The sequence below is a fragment of the Rhinoderma darwinii genome, chromosome 3 (genome assembly GCF_050947455.1).
Source record: "Rhinoderma darwinii isolate aRhiDar2 chromosome 3, aRhiDar2.hap1, whole genome shotgun sequence".
Classification (NCBI taxonomy): Eukaryota; Metazoa; Chordata; class Amphibia; order Anura; family Rhinodermatidae; genus Rhinoderma; species Rhinoderma darwinii.
Window position 1 is genome coordinate 212,588,829 of NC_134689.1, and position 15,001 is coordinate 212,603,829.

Genomic DNA, 15,001 nt, shown 5'->3' on the forward strand with positions numbered 1-15,001 from the left:
CCCCTCCCACAAGTTGGATTGGCTTGATGGGCACTTCTTGCGTACCATACGATCAAGCTGCTCCCACAACAGCTATATGGGGTTGAGATCTGGTGACTGCGCTGGCCACTCCATTACAGATAGAATACCAGCTGCCTGCTTCTTCCCTAAATAGTTCTTGCATAATTTGGAGGTGTGCTTTGGGTCATTGTCCTGTTGTAGGATGAAATTGGCTCCAATCAAGCGCTGTTCACCGGGTATGGCATGGCGTTGCAAAATGGAGTGATAGCCTTCCTTATTCAAAATCCCTTTTACCTTGTACAAATCTCCCACTTTACCAGCAGTAAAGCAACCCCAGACCATCACATTACCTCCACCATGCTTGACAGATGGCGTCAGGCACTCTTCCAGCATCTTTTCAGTTGTTCTGCGTCTCACAAATGTTCTTCTGTGTGATCCAAACACCTCAAACTTCGATTCGTCTGTCCATAACACTTTTTTCCAATCTTCCTCTGTCCAATGTCTGTGTGCTTTTTCCCATATTAATCTTTTCTTTTTATTAGACAGTCTCAAATATGGCTTTTTCTTTACCACTCTGCCCTGAAAGCCAGCATCCCGGAGTCGCCTCTTCACTGTAGACGTTGACACTGGCATTTTGTGGGTACTATTTAATGAAGCTGCCAGTTGAGGACCTGTGAGGCGTCTATTTCTCAAACTAGAAACTCTAATGTACTTGTCTTGTTGCTCAGTTGTGCAGCGGGGCCACCCACTTCTCTTTCTACTCTGGTTAGAGCCTGTTTGTGCTGTCCTCTGAAGGTAATAGTACACACCGTTGTAGGAAATCTTCAGTTTCTTGCCAATTTCTCGCATGGAATAGCCTTCATTTCTAAGAACAAGAATAGACTGTCGAGTTTCACATGAAAGCTCTCTTTTTCTAGCCATTTTGAGAGTTTAATCGAACCCACAAATGTAATGCTCCAGATTATCAACTAGCTCAAAGGAAGGTCAGTTTTATAGCTGCTCTAAACAGCAAAACTGTTTACAGCGGTGCGAACATAATTGCACAAGGGGTTTCAAGTGTTTTCTAATCATCCATTAGCCTTCTAACACAGTTAGCAAACACAATGTACCATTAGAACACTGGAGTGATGGTTGCTGGAAACGGGCCTCTATACACCTATGTAGATATTGCATTAAAAACCAGACGTTTGCAGCTCGAATAGTCATTTAGCACATTAACAATGTATAGAGTGTATTTCTGATTAATTTAATGTTATCTCCATTGAAAAAAACTGTGCTTTTTTTTCAAAAATAAGGAAATTTCTAAGTGACCCTAAACTTTTGAACGGTAGTGTATATATATATATATATATATATATATATATATATATATATATATAAATATATCTATCAATGCGATTGGTGCAAGTTTTAATTACTTTTTATTGAAAATTATTGTTACTTTTTGAGATACAGCTCCTTTGTATCCTGTATACAGAGCAGCTGTATATAGCACTGAGACCTGAATCCATTATTTCGCCTATTATCGATCACATCTAAGTTATGAACTTAGATGTGATCGGTAACAGCTCGATCCTGCAGGACCCGCTCACACTGAATCAGTCAGTTCCGCTGACCTGACGGATACAGCGCTATATACAGCTGCTCTGTATACAGGATACAAAGCAGCTGTATCTCAAAAAGAAAAAATAATTTTTAATAAAAAGTAATTAGAAAGTTGCACCAATCACACTGAACCCCCCCCTCTTGTAGTATAATAACTACTGAGGGTACTATGGGGGGATTATACTGCAAGGGGGGTACTGACGCTGACTGCTGTGGCAGGAGCTATACTGCGCTCAGCTTCCTGCCCCCACTAATTTAAGTGATGGGGGCTCTATGGGGCTGAATAATCCCCCCCATAGAGCCCTCACTAATTACTATACTGCAAGGTAGGGGTCTGGGCGTTTAACTGACTGCTAAGGGCTCTAAGGGGACGGATTCCACTTGGAGTCCTCAGCTGTCAGTCAGATGCTCACACCCCGCTAACCTTGCAGTATAATAGCTAGTGAGGACCCTATGGGGAAGATTATTCCCCCCTATAGAGCCGTCAGCTGTCAGTAAGATGCTCAGAGTGCCTCTTGTAGAATCCCCCGCCCTTCAGCGTCGGCCGATCACTTTTGAATTAGCGGGGGCAGGTTTATGGGGAAGGATTATATTGCGCTCAGCTTCCTGCCCTACTAATTTAAAAGGGGTCGGCCAACGCTGTGGGGTTGGGAGTATACTGCAAGGGGGGTTCTGGGCGATTTACTAACAGCAAAGGGCTCTATAGGGGGGAATTATTCCCCCCATAGAGCCCTGACTAGTTACTATATTGCAAGGTTAGGGGGGTCTGAGCATCTGACTGACTGCTCTAAAGGGGGGGCAGAATCCCCCCTATAGAGCCCTCTGCAGTAAATCAGACGCTCAGACCCCCCCCCCCCACCCCCACAGCCCCTTTCCTTCCTTTATAGTGATGTGAGGGCTCTATGGGATGGATTTTTCCAGCCCCATAGAGCCCTTGGCTGTCAGTAAAGTGCCCAGACCCCCCTTGCAGTATACTCCCGGGTCCCGGTCCCAGCAGCTTCGGCCGACCGAGTTAAGGCAGGAACGTACCTTGTGTGTCTCGTCGCTTCTCCTCTTCGCTCAACCGCTCCTCCTGCAGACCTGCTCCTCTCTGGTGGCGCGTGCGTCAGAAAGGAGGAGGAGGAGTATTACAGACGTGCCCATCATGCGGCAAGTCTGCTAAGTCTGCATGCCCCCTCCCCCCGGTCCAGTCCGTCCCTGGCTTAAAATGCCGCCCCCCATTTTCGGGTAGGTGGCGCCGCCTGAGGCTGTCGGCTCACCTCGCCTCATGGCAGGTGCGGCACTGCTTGTATATGTGAATACAAATTACTTCATAAAAGCTCCATTGATGAAGTTCAAATGTTGCTATGGTTGAATAAAAACATCCACTTCTACTTTCACTATATGTGGAGTGCTCCTATCTTCTCTTGCTATGCCTTACTGTTGGGATGTTGTTAAATTGTTAGCATGGTGTTTGAATAATGCCAAACATACTGTTTTTGTTGGCCAAAAAGCTTGATTTTCTGCTCCTCTGAACCTTTTTACACTTTAATTCAAAGTCTCCCACATGTCTTTTGCCAAACTGTAGCAAATATATCAGTTGAGATATCACTGTAAGGATTTAAACCCAGAGACTTCGTTGTGCCAGGCAGTGTTGCCTGACATAGTAATCCTGCCTGTGATGATAATGAGATAACTGCTAAAAAGTTATCTTTACAGAACAGGAAGTGTCAGTCTATTGTGAGGCTCAGTGGCCAGTGTACACTGCAATTTTTCAGGATTATTTTTTATTATAGATAGGGATATGAAAAAAACAAAATCGCCAAAATACAAAAAAAAATGTAGCCAACTTTAGCTTTACTCTGGTAACTTGCTGCAGCGTGATATCACACAAAAAAAACATTCATTGAAAAGCCATTGAAAAGATAAAGATCTTGCCACTGTGTATTTAATTTGTTAAAGTCAAGATAAAGACGGCTACATCTACATGTTAACATAAAAACTTGATTTAAACGTTAGATCATTTTTTGATGACATATTCCCTTCAAGGCCTAAGTCAAAAGAAGGGAACCCCCCGCCCGTGATATATTATATTACATAATGTAATTTCTCACTAAATTGTCTGGAAAGCTAGGAATTTTGCTGAACTTTATTTTGAAAACAATCCTATTAGCATCTATCAGGACATTTCCAATGCCACATTACACAAGCGTCGCCAGCTGCCACCTCTCATAAATGCTCTATGTTAGAAAAAAATCCATTGGTAGCTTTTTGCTTTTGGAGTCACCTTTAACCTCCATAAATCTAATACTGTCATCCACACTTCAGAAATACTTAGAACCAATATAAGAACCAGGGGCTTACATACTATTGGTGCAACCTGTGCAGCTGCACAGGGGCCCAGTGGGTAAAGTGTCCTCACTACTCCCTAAAAGTAGCTTTGTACGGTCTATTGACTTGCATGTAAGGGGCTAAGCTAATGACAATGGCTCACAATTATTGAGAGTAATGGTGCAATTACATTTGGCATATTTGCGTTGTATTTCCGCAGTGTAACAATATGTGGAAAACATTGGAAAAATACACTGCGGAAATACAATGCAAATACGCGACATGTGGCTGCATCCTAAGGGGCCATTTGACTGTTCTTGCACGAGGGCCTTCTGCTGTCTGTGTCATGGATAAGAACGCTTGCAATTGAGTTATGAACGGATTACATCCTGGCCTTTTGTTATCAACCTAGACAATTTGTCTGCTCAACCACTTCTAGAACCATGGCAGGTTGGGGGCCCACACAACAAACATTCACCTAACAACCTGAGAACCAAGAGATCTCACGGTTAAACCGTTGGGCTAAAAGCCTTCAAGTGAGCATTCATAGTCACCATGAGTGTCTTCATGCTTCTTACCTAATATGTTCTCTTTTATAGTATATGCAGTTTTTTTTCTTATTTTACCAAGCAATAAGTTAGCTAACTGTTTGCTGTATAATCTATGGAACATTTCTCCTCCTCCGTCTGTACTCCTTTTTCATGCTCCTTTATACGACATGTCCCATATTCACAGTGACCTTCTCCCATAGCTACTAAAACATGTAAATGAGTATAAATACTATACTTGCCCACTTTCTATGACGTTTCATAAATAGCTGCCATCCTTCAGACACACCTGGCTGTTTGGTAGGTCACTTCTTGGCAGACAGCTTTTACTTTTTTCTTCCTAACTCCGGCCAAATATTTTAGCTTTTGGGAGTTCTATCTGTCTTTAAAAACTTTGTTGAAGGGGTTTACCACTTAGCAGGAAATTTTAATATCATAATCAAACCACTTTCAGATACCTTAACAGGCACATCGGGCACTTTGATGCCTCATTAAATCTCTACCAAAGATTAAATTACATCTAATTAGCAAATGTATTTTTACTTTAATTTAATCTTCTGAATAGGTAATATGTTTATTCCTGATAACAAACCAATCTCACTGCTTGATGTCCCTTCATTGCTTCCGAAAGAATGGACTTGGGGATTTAATAAAACTTTTCTGGGATCTGAGACGTACAGGTGGAGAATACACAAAGCTTATTCTATTAATTATAAGTTAATTATAACAGTAATAATGATCCACCAATCATCTGGGAGGCTCAAGGAGTATCTATATATGTGGTGAACTAAGCTCCATGAGTGCTTGGCGGAAGCTTCAGTGAAATAAAGAGCTTGAAAACCTCTATGTACATATTGCTCATTTAGAAGGTCAGCACAAGCTCTCCCTGACCTCCTCCACTCTAGCAGAGCTCACATTGACCAGGGGAAAAAATAAAGATCTCTTGAGTTTATATAAGGCAAATGCCTATGCAACCAGACATCATAAATATTATATGCATGGTAATTAAGGCAGTAAATTCATGGATTTAACAATGATTTTCTAGTAATAAAGACTAAAATAATGTGCACTAAACCCAAACCTTAACCCATATCTGAGATTCACAACTCCCAGGGAAATTATTTCTCCACTACCAAAGACATGGCCAAGGAATTCCAGGGGCCTACCAAGAATGGGGTTTGACCAGGTGGACGGAACTTTCCCACGCCTTAGTCTCTGATATATTTGGACTTCCAGATGACCTTATATTGCTTACAAGATTCTAGCGTATCCTAAATATGCAGATGAGAATGGCTGACCTAACTTACCTAAATAGTACTGGGCCATTCACCTATTCAGAATATCAGATTGGAGTAAACAACTCCCTCACAATTTATCCATAAGTGTCGAGGGATCTCTTTTAGGGTTCTCCTTGGGCCATCTTCATTGTTATGCCAAAAACTTGACCTCGCATATTGCTAAAGCCTCACTATAAGCATGGGGTCATCTCAACAGTCCATGCAACATAGCAAGTTTCAATATGCTTTAATGAAAATCCCCTCTCTGTCCTCTGGGGACCTACTAAATGTCTGCATACCTGAGTTACTCCCTAAAGGTTTCCTCCAAACATTTGATGACATGCATAGATGTCTTCTTTCCTAGCAATTAGCTTTCCGCAATTCTCCCAATTCAAATCCCATCTGACTGCGAATCTGAATAAACGTAATCCACTTAGAGATCTCTCTTGTATAGGAAATATTAAAATCTACAGAACTTCTAATACTCCAAGCTTTATAAAAGACTTGCCATACCACAGTAGGCACGGTTCATCATTTCTTGAGCACCTAGTAGACTGAACTGGACATTTCTTGTTTCCCTAGAGACATTTTTATGGCCTTAATACATTCTACCTCGCTCCAATATTCAGCTACAAACTAGTTATGAGGTGCTATAAAACACCTGAATGACTACAAACAATACCTGATACGTTCTGGCGATGCCAAACTGACTCTGGTTCATATTTACACATGTGCCGATTAGGCATTGTCCTTACTTTTTACCAGAAAAGGCATATCTAACAGGTGTTATCAAACGTGTTCCGCACATCAAAAGACATCATTCCACTACTCATATTTTCTAATCTTCCTCCAAAGGGACTAGCACCCCATATGCTTCATCTTCTCCTGCATATGACTTAAGCTTCAGAAGCTATGACTTCTTTTAATTGGGCCAGCAAATTTCCTCCGACCATGGATACTCTAAGTGACGGACTTATTGTATGAATCCTAGAAGTCATTTCACACCTGGAACTACACTCCCCTCATAAATGGCTCTAAATTTGGCTTGGACAGACTACCGATAACCCCCACATATGCTGCTTTATGGCTTTCGGATATCCCTAAGGCTGGGTTCACACAGAGTTTTTTGCAGGCGGAAATTCTGCCTCAAAATTCCGTTTGGAAGTTTGAGGCAGATTTTCCTCTGCCTGCACGCCGATTTTCGCTGCGTTTTTCATGGCGTTTTTCGCCACGGCCATTGAGCGCCGCGGGCATAAAACACTGCGAATTACGCTTTCTCTGCCTCCCATTGATGTCAATGGGAGGACAGAGGCGTAAACGCCCGAAGAAAGGGCATGTCCCTTCTTTCTTCTGTGAGACGGTTTTACCGCTCGCGGGAAGAAGATGCCTCCGCCTCCCATCGAAAACAATAGGAGGCATTTTCGGGCCGATTTTGGCGAGTTTTGCGGCACGGTTTCCGCGTCAAAAAACTTGTCAAAAAACTCAGTGTGAACATAGCCTAATGAAGTTTCTGCTCCTTAAAATTCTTACACCATTTGTATACTGCCTTACACACTGAAATCCCATCATATGAAAATACTGTACTTGACTTAATGTTGTAATACTGTATGTGATACTGTATGTTGTCGATACCGTGTTATGGCAGCTGTATATCACTTCATTGTAGAACCTTTTACTGCTCTGCACCTTACCTGTTGGCATTGTTCAAATTATCTTTACCTGCAAACATTTCTTAGTATTTGTAAACATGTTAATAAAACAGAGATTTAACATAGAAATGAGTCAAATTGTGATATAAACGTTTTTTTTTTTACAAATGGATGTTTTTTTTTAGTTCTCTAATTGTAGCCAATAGTATAGAGATTGGATATTTTCATTGTTGTGGCCATGGCTGCATAGGTTATATTATACATCGACTATATTTTTTTAATATAGTAAACTTGTTCATTAATATATCTACTATTCAACCCCCTAACTTCCCAGCCCTTTTCCACCAAGCTACATCACAGTTGGCTTTGTCTTTGGAATGTTTTTTTTTGCATTAGGTAGATTCCTCGTCTCATAAGCCCCAGCTACACCTTGTTCCCAACAGTCTCTCTTTCTTTTTAAAGGTGCATTTATACAGTATGTGGCAGTTTTGGTGTGTCTCTAACCACACTTCTGCAAGCAAGTGGTGTACGGCCTCAATACAAAATCTATGAATCCATATACTGCTCGCTTGGCTTTCCGAGAATAGCAATCAGAAACTAAGCTTCACAGCACTCACCCAAATGCTCCCGCCAATTAGTTTTAGCGATCTATCAGATTCTCAGTGCTTGGAACCCCACTGATCAAAACTTATGAAATGTCACTATGACATGTCAAAAGTTTTTTAAAAGTTTAGTTAAGGGTTTTCCGCTATTGTGGTTTTGTTCAAACTTGCAGTAAAACCATAATCATGCATTGATATGCAGTTTGCAGCGATTCAGTAATAGTGCAATCCCCTGTGATTCTTTTTTTTTTTACCTCTATAAGGCCTCCTTCACACACCGAAAATTTCTGGTGTTTTAAACTGCATCAAAAAGCTTCTAAAAATGGAACATGCGTTTTTGGTGGCTTTTTTGTGGTGGTTTTTAATTTAGTGTCATTTTGTACATACATTTTTATAGTGTTTTGGAAGTCCTATACAGAAGTATATTGGAAAAACCGAAGCACAGTTGTATGTAGTGTATTTTATATTTGACTCTAGACTTTACTGTAACATCTGGCCGCACTAAAAAAATGCATAAAAAAATTCATCAAAAAGTGCTGTGTGTGAATTCAGCCTAAAGTCAACCTATAGTTATCTTACAGGGACTCTGAATTTGGGTCTACCTCCAGATATCATTACATACTTACATGTATACAGATGTACATAGGTGTACACTACAAGATTAAGAGCAATGATAGTAATAGTAGAGAGTATGATATTTAAAAATATAAGAATTTAAGTAGCGTTTCAATAATTAAAAATATTCATATTTAAGCAAACATACATTTTTAACATAAACCATGCTATTTTATATCTAGTATACAATAATAGAAAACATTTTCAATCTATGCACAGAATAATGTATAGAAATACTCATTGTCCAAGGCTGATCAATATGACATTACAATGCAAGCAGTAATTAGTCAATATGTCAAGAACAAATAAAATATATTCTTACTTGGATCAATCCTAAAAGGTACACCTGCGTTGTTGATGCGGAATGGTCTTCTACCAGTTGAAATAGCTCTAGCAATTTCTTGATTTTCTGTTCTACCTTCAGGTAATCGAAATGGAGATTCTTTATCAAAAGTCAACGCAATTACTCCAAGTATCTCTGCAAATGTAAACACCATAAAATGTCACCTAATTATATCAAAAAGGATATAACTTTATAATAGTAACACCATAAAAGTGACTGAGAGATAAAAAAAAAAAAAAAGCTGGTAATAAATGGAATGTGGAAATGGATATAATGCACAAATAATTTCATGATTGCCATATAGATGTGGGTCCCACCTCTGGGACACACACCTATCTTCCGAACCGATCTCCTGCCGCTAGCCGTCAGCAGGTGAAAAATCAATGCAGAGGTGGCCGTAAAATTCGGAAACAGCTATGCTCACTGTGCTCCTCTGGTTCCATAACTTCCATAGAAATGAATCTGTTTTAGCAACTCCCATTCACTCCTATGCACAGTGAGCTCGGCTGTTTCCAGAATTCTTGGCCACCATAAATGTCTAAGATAGGAATACCCCTATAATGGTTTTTAAACCTGATGGTCCAACTAACTTCTATTCAGTTCCATGCAGAGAGAGTAGCTCAGTGGTGGATTCCTATTTAAATCTCTCAATGGAGTGAATTATTTACACCCCAGTGATACCGTAGTTTTTGACACTTAGCTGATCTAATAGCTGAGAGTCTCAGTGGTTTTTCATCATTAATTTACTGACGTGGCATGTCATATTGTATGGCTTTGTGGTCCTAATACCCATTAAGTTTTGTTTAAATAAACATTGTTAAATCAACACATACAAAATGAAATAAAGAAATGTAATTATTATTATTTCAGTATTATGCCACTACCTCAAGGCTAAAGCAAAATCTTTCTAAATGCTGAAATAGTATTATATTAATAAGTGTTACATCCAAAACCTTAAAATTCAGGTATTGCTGGACATAATTCCATTGCTCAGTGGTTGTAGAGGTTGAAGTTGCACTCGCCCCTGGTGCCTGAGGGCGGCAAAGGCCCCTCTGACACATACGATTACACCAGTATTATAAATGGCCCATGAAAGGAGGGAGCCCTATAACAGATTTTGCATTGGGGCGCAGAAGCTTCAAGTTATGCCTCTGCTCCTAATACCTGTCACACTCACAGGGGTCAAGGAAACTGAGATATGGACATTTTTTTTGGCATAGGCTTCACACTAGGGAGCTACTGGTCATCAATGGTCACCAGTGATGAAGTGAAGAATAAAGAGTGAGTAAAAGACTAAGGCGTAAACAAAAAAAACTTTTCTGTGACCCTACATAGACTCTATTTTGTTAGACAGGGAAAGAAGTGACTACCAGCTAACCAGTGTCAGAAACCTGCAAAATCTTTATGGTCAGTAAACGTAAGACGTTTTGATAGATCCTGACTTACCTGCAAATATGAAAAGAATTGTAGTAATTTCTTTTGAAAACATAATTTTAAGCCGGAAAGAAATGACATATGAAATACAGCTAAACCCTTGATGGATATTCCTGTTCCTCTGGCACTTTTTGTGTAGCACACTGCTGTTCTTTTCGCACTGATCTAAAGTAAACATATAAGTGTGCTAAGTACATGATTATTAATGGGGCCCAATAAGAAAATGTGTACGCTTGGCTCATTCTTGTTTACAATGACGTTGCTATGTTTCTCTAGGTGCATTGTTCTCTTCATGTTAAGAAGAATGAAGCTATCTTACACTGTAAAGTGGCATAAATATAAACGTTTTATTAAACTTGCTGCTGTATATTCAATTAAAGGTTATAAATTTGTCTAAAAAACAAAAACAGATGCAAAAACATCACAAAAAAGCCATAGGATTCAATATTTCCTACCATTTTAATACAGCACACAATTTGACCTCTGGAAGATGGGCTTATCACATTTTGCTATAAAGAAATGGTCACACAAGCTGGTCCAAAAATATTTGTTGCTACAAATTATCTGTATGAATGAATATAGGAACCAAACATCATTTTTATTGCCTCCTGAAGACTGTTTTTACTCATATATGTGCTGGCCTGCTTTGTAGAGTTAAAAAAAGCCAACAACAGTACTAATTCCATTTTTTTTAGTGCCAAATAAAGTTATCATGTTCACTTCAAAGGTTCTCCTTTCTTGGATGTTTTTAAAGTTCCCTCTCAGGATCATTTCATTAGGCTCCTCCACAAAGTGCTCCGGTTGTGAGTAATGATTTCCCACTACTGGTAAACCATTGTCCTCAGTCCCTCTTATTTTTGTTATTTTTTTTGCATGTATGTAATCATCACAACTATGATGTTACGTTCCGAGTCAGGCAAAATTCACATGTAAATTAGGACAGACTAATTTTACCTAATCAGAACAATTAGGGCTAGTTCATACTGAGTTTTTTGGTGTTTTTGATGTGGAAACCACGTCGGAAACAGCACCAAAAACTGCCCGAAATTGCCACCCATTGATTTCAATGGGAGGTGGACGAGTTTTCTTCCCCTCGAGTGGAAAAAAACGCCCGCAGGACAAAAAAGTGTCATGCTTTTTCTTCCCGCGTTTCCGTCTCTGACCTCCCATTGACATCAATAGGAGGTGGAGAAAGCAGTTATCGCTGCGTTTTTTTGCCCGCTGCCCTCAATTGCCATGGCCAAAACACACCACAAAAAAACGCGGCAAAGAAAGTGCAGGCAGGTCAAAATCTGCCTCAAAATTCCTCAAGGGATTCTGAGGCAAATTTTTCTGCCTGCAAAAACTCTGTGTGAACATACCCTTAAAGGGGTTTTCTGGGAAAATACAAGATTTTGCTCCTTTATTATGTAAGGCAGCGTTACTCACATATAGATGGACGCTGCAGCAGTCAGGTGCGCCGTTCCAGCCTGTTCCATTATTGTCAGTCACATCATTACCTCAACCACATTTCCTACACGACTCTATGCTAAACATGCCCACAGTGGTCTGCGCGTCACCATGATGTGGCCAAATACATCTTCCTGTCTATGAGCGCCAAGATGTAAAGGAGGAAAAGGAGTGTTTTAGGAGTCACGAGGGAGAGGAGGAGAGAGAGGGTTTCGACTGGTGGGACTTTCATGACTTTCAGTGTCCTCATATAGAAAACCAGCATTTGGTGGTCACGTGACGGTGGAACGGGGTGGAACGGTGCATTTGACCGTCCATCTGTGCATCCATCTATATGTAAGTAACACTGACTTACATATTAAAGAAGCCAACACGTGTATTTGCCTGGAAAACCCCTTTAAACCCATGTAGGTGAATAAAGCTGCGCAACAGTTTTTTGGTTCATCTGGCTGTCTAGTTTCACCCAAAATAGCAAAGTCCAGCAGCACCAAGATCTGATCTAAGTTGGGTGCACATCTCTTTCCCAATTTCAATAACAATAGCCAAAATAAATAACATTTGAGACTCTCTCCGGATTATAAAGATAAACCTTTTTCTATCTTTATAATCCAGAGTGCTGTCTCAAACTTTATTAAATTGGTCTGTCCAGTTTGATGCAAGGGAAAAAAAATTGACAGGTGAAACGAGAAGAATAAATATGTTTTTATTGTGCTCATCAAGGATTATTTTGCTGTTAATCCTAATGGTATATCCATGAAATTATTTCACAGTACAGTGTTCTGCCCTTGTCACAGAAAAAAAAAAAGTCTACAATGCTGTTGGTACAAAGCACTAAAAATGACAGTATTTGACAGTGCACAGTCACAAGTGGAAGAATGCAGAATAAACAGCAAATCTAAATTAACATTTCATGTTTTTTTGAAGGGTAAGGGCACAATACAGAGAGAATTAGGCATTGCTGGTGGGTTTTTTTTTGCAGAAAGCACACTAGTAGGGTAAAAATCCTGACAATGCCAGCTCAACACAAAATGAAGCATGGCAGCAAAAGGTGGCCTAATCTAGCACTGAATGACTAAGATGAACTCTCTTTAAATCCCTTTCTATGCTAAGAATGGCTCCAGAACTGGACTAATACATATAGAAGGCTTGCGTCTTCTGTCACATGATTTAACACACCATGGATTAGCTCTTCTGTTTCACTAATCGCCGTGGATGAGTTTGTTAATGTTCTACTATCATCCAAACCTGAGAACATCCTAATTTCATCATGAATCTGAAAACACTATTGCCCTCCTCTAGTGAAGAACAAGCTAGACTTTGGAAGGGATTAGCCTGAAACATACAGTAATGGTATAATCATCCAAGCATTATTTTAAAGGTTTGAGAATAGAATTGACTAAGTTCATAATAGAAAGTCTTGAATGCAGTGGCGTAACGATTGCAGTCGAAAGGGTGCTGGGGGCATGTTATTTGCTGCATCGCATACAACATCCGGATACTTCCCAGTGTCAGGAGTTTGTATGCGCCATGGCACAGACTGGCCCTGATGTGGCAACCTGAGGGGATCCACGGACAAGAGAAGATGGAGGAGTGGTGTGTATAGACTTTTTTTTCTATGTCTAATTGGGGGGGTGCCCAGCCAGGGAGCCTGGCATGGCACCGTGCACTCCCAGGTTACGCCTTTGCTTGAAGGTATCCCGACTTGATCTTTTATGGTGTCATTGGTCTACTTTGTCCAGATATGGTTCAGATTTGATGCACATATTTCTAAGACTGAACATATGTTCCCTCCATCTGAATGGGGTTATTTATGCAGCATTTATATGATATTTCTGCATTAAATTTTCCACATATGAGCATGCCCTCAAAGTGTTCTGCCTCTGCTAGAATGGCACAAGAAGGGTACCACCCTATGTTTACTTTTTGACCAGTTGCTATGACCACTTATCTAAGCTAAATGTTTGTTGGAAATTATTCCAGGTTTTAATGACGTTTGTGTTCACTCTGTGCTGCTAAGTATTCTATAAAATATAAGGATTCATATAAAATGTATGTAACATCACTTTTCTATACTTATATCATTGAACTTATGAAATATTTTTTTTGAGTATGTGAACAGACACTGTATGAAAGCTATCATGCATGACCCGAATCACTATTTGTTTTGAGACAGTCACCTTCTTATTTCACAACTGAATGATACACAGAAAGTGTAATGGATTAATAATTATATAAAGGTAAGCCTTTTGCATCTAATGAAGGCGTCAACACAGCTGAAAAAGATTTGTAAACCACTGTGTTTACTAAGATTATTTGGTGATGTTTAGAAATATTCTAAGACAGCTCATACATTTTTGAGGTTACCAATTGGCCTTTCATCATATCCAAAGTTTGGTTGCTATGATGCCTAATGGATTATGAATGCTAAAAAAGATTACTGGTATTTACATTTGTTTACAATGAAAGGAGGATCATGAGTAATATTGCTGCTTTTAAAGCCATTGCTTGGTATGATACCACTAAGCATGTATGATACCATTGAGTGTGCCCAATCAATGTTTTACCCACGTCAATCTATCTGACTCTATCTCCACAACCCGACTCTCATTACAATTTGCAGTACTTATCCTGTAAAGTATTTTCACTATTACTAAGCTTACTTTTTCGATCACTTCCTGCTACTTGTTATCACTTACAAAATGTTACATAAAGTTTAGGCTATGTTCACACCTGCGTTATGACATTCCGTTGTTCTGCTCCGTCAGAGCTATTTTGAGGTTTATAAACAGAATGCCAAGACTACAGAAATACTGTGACTCACAGACAGAGCAGTAAGATACAGGGAGAGGTAATGTAAATTTGTGTCTTAATTGAGATGTATATGCCATTCAGGGTCTATGGAATGATATGTAAAATTTCCTGTGGGCACTGTAATGGCTAGCATTAATAGTTGTTATCTTTGGAAAATAAGCATTTGTTAAACTGGATCCACACATGCAATTTTTGTTCTTTTTAGTGCTTTTTTTTTTATAGTCAAAGTCAGGAAAGAACCATAAAGGAAAGAAAGGGATAAAGAAAAGACTTTCATTTTCCTCTCTTTTGTAGCCACTCCTGGATTTAGCTAAAAAACATAACTTCAGCAAAAACGACACCAAAATGCATCACAAAC

General features: G+C 39.6%; 1 protein-coding gene across 1 annotated transcript in view; it reads right to left on the reverse strand.

The window, feature by feature from the left end:
- Positions 1-10,561, reverse strand: part of LOC142750413 (cadherin-related family member 4-like) — a 144,541-nt gene extending 133,980 nt beyond the window's left edge. The window contains exons 1-2 of the mRNA XM_075859415.1: positions 10,396-10,561; positions 8,929-9,084 (exon numbers count right to left, since the gene is read on the reverse strand). Coding sequence (XP_075715530.1) covers positions 8,929-9,084; positions 10,396-10,561 — 322 coding nt within the window. The remainder of the gene's footprint in view (positions 1-8,928; positions 9,085-10,395) is intronic.
- Between the last annotated feature and the right edge of the window lie 4,440 nt (positions 10,562-15,001).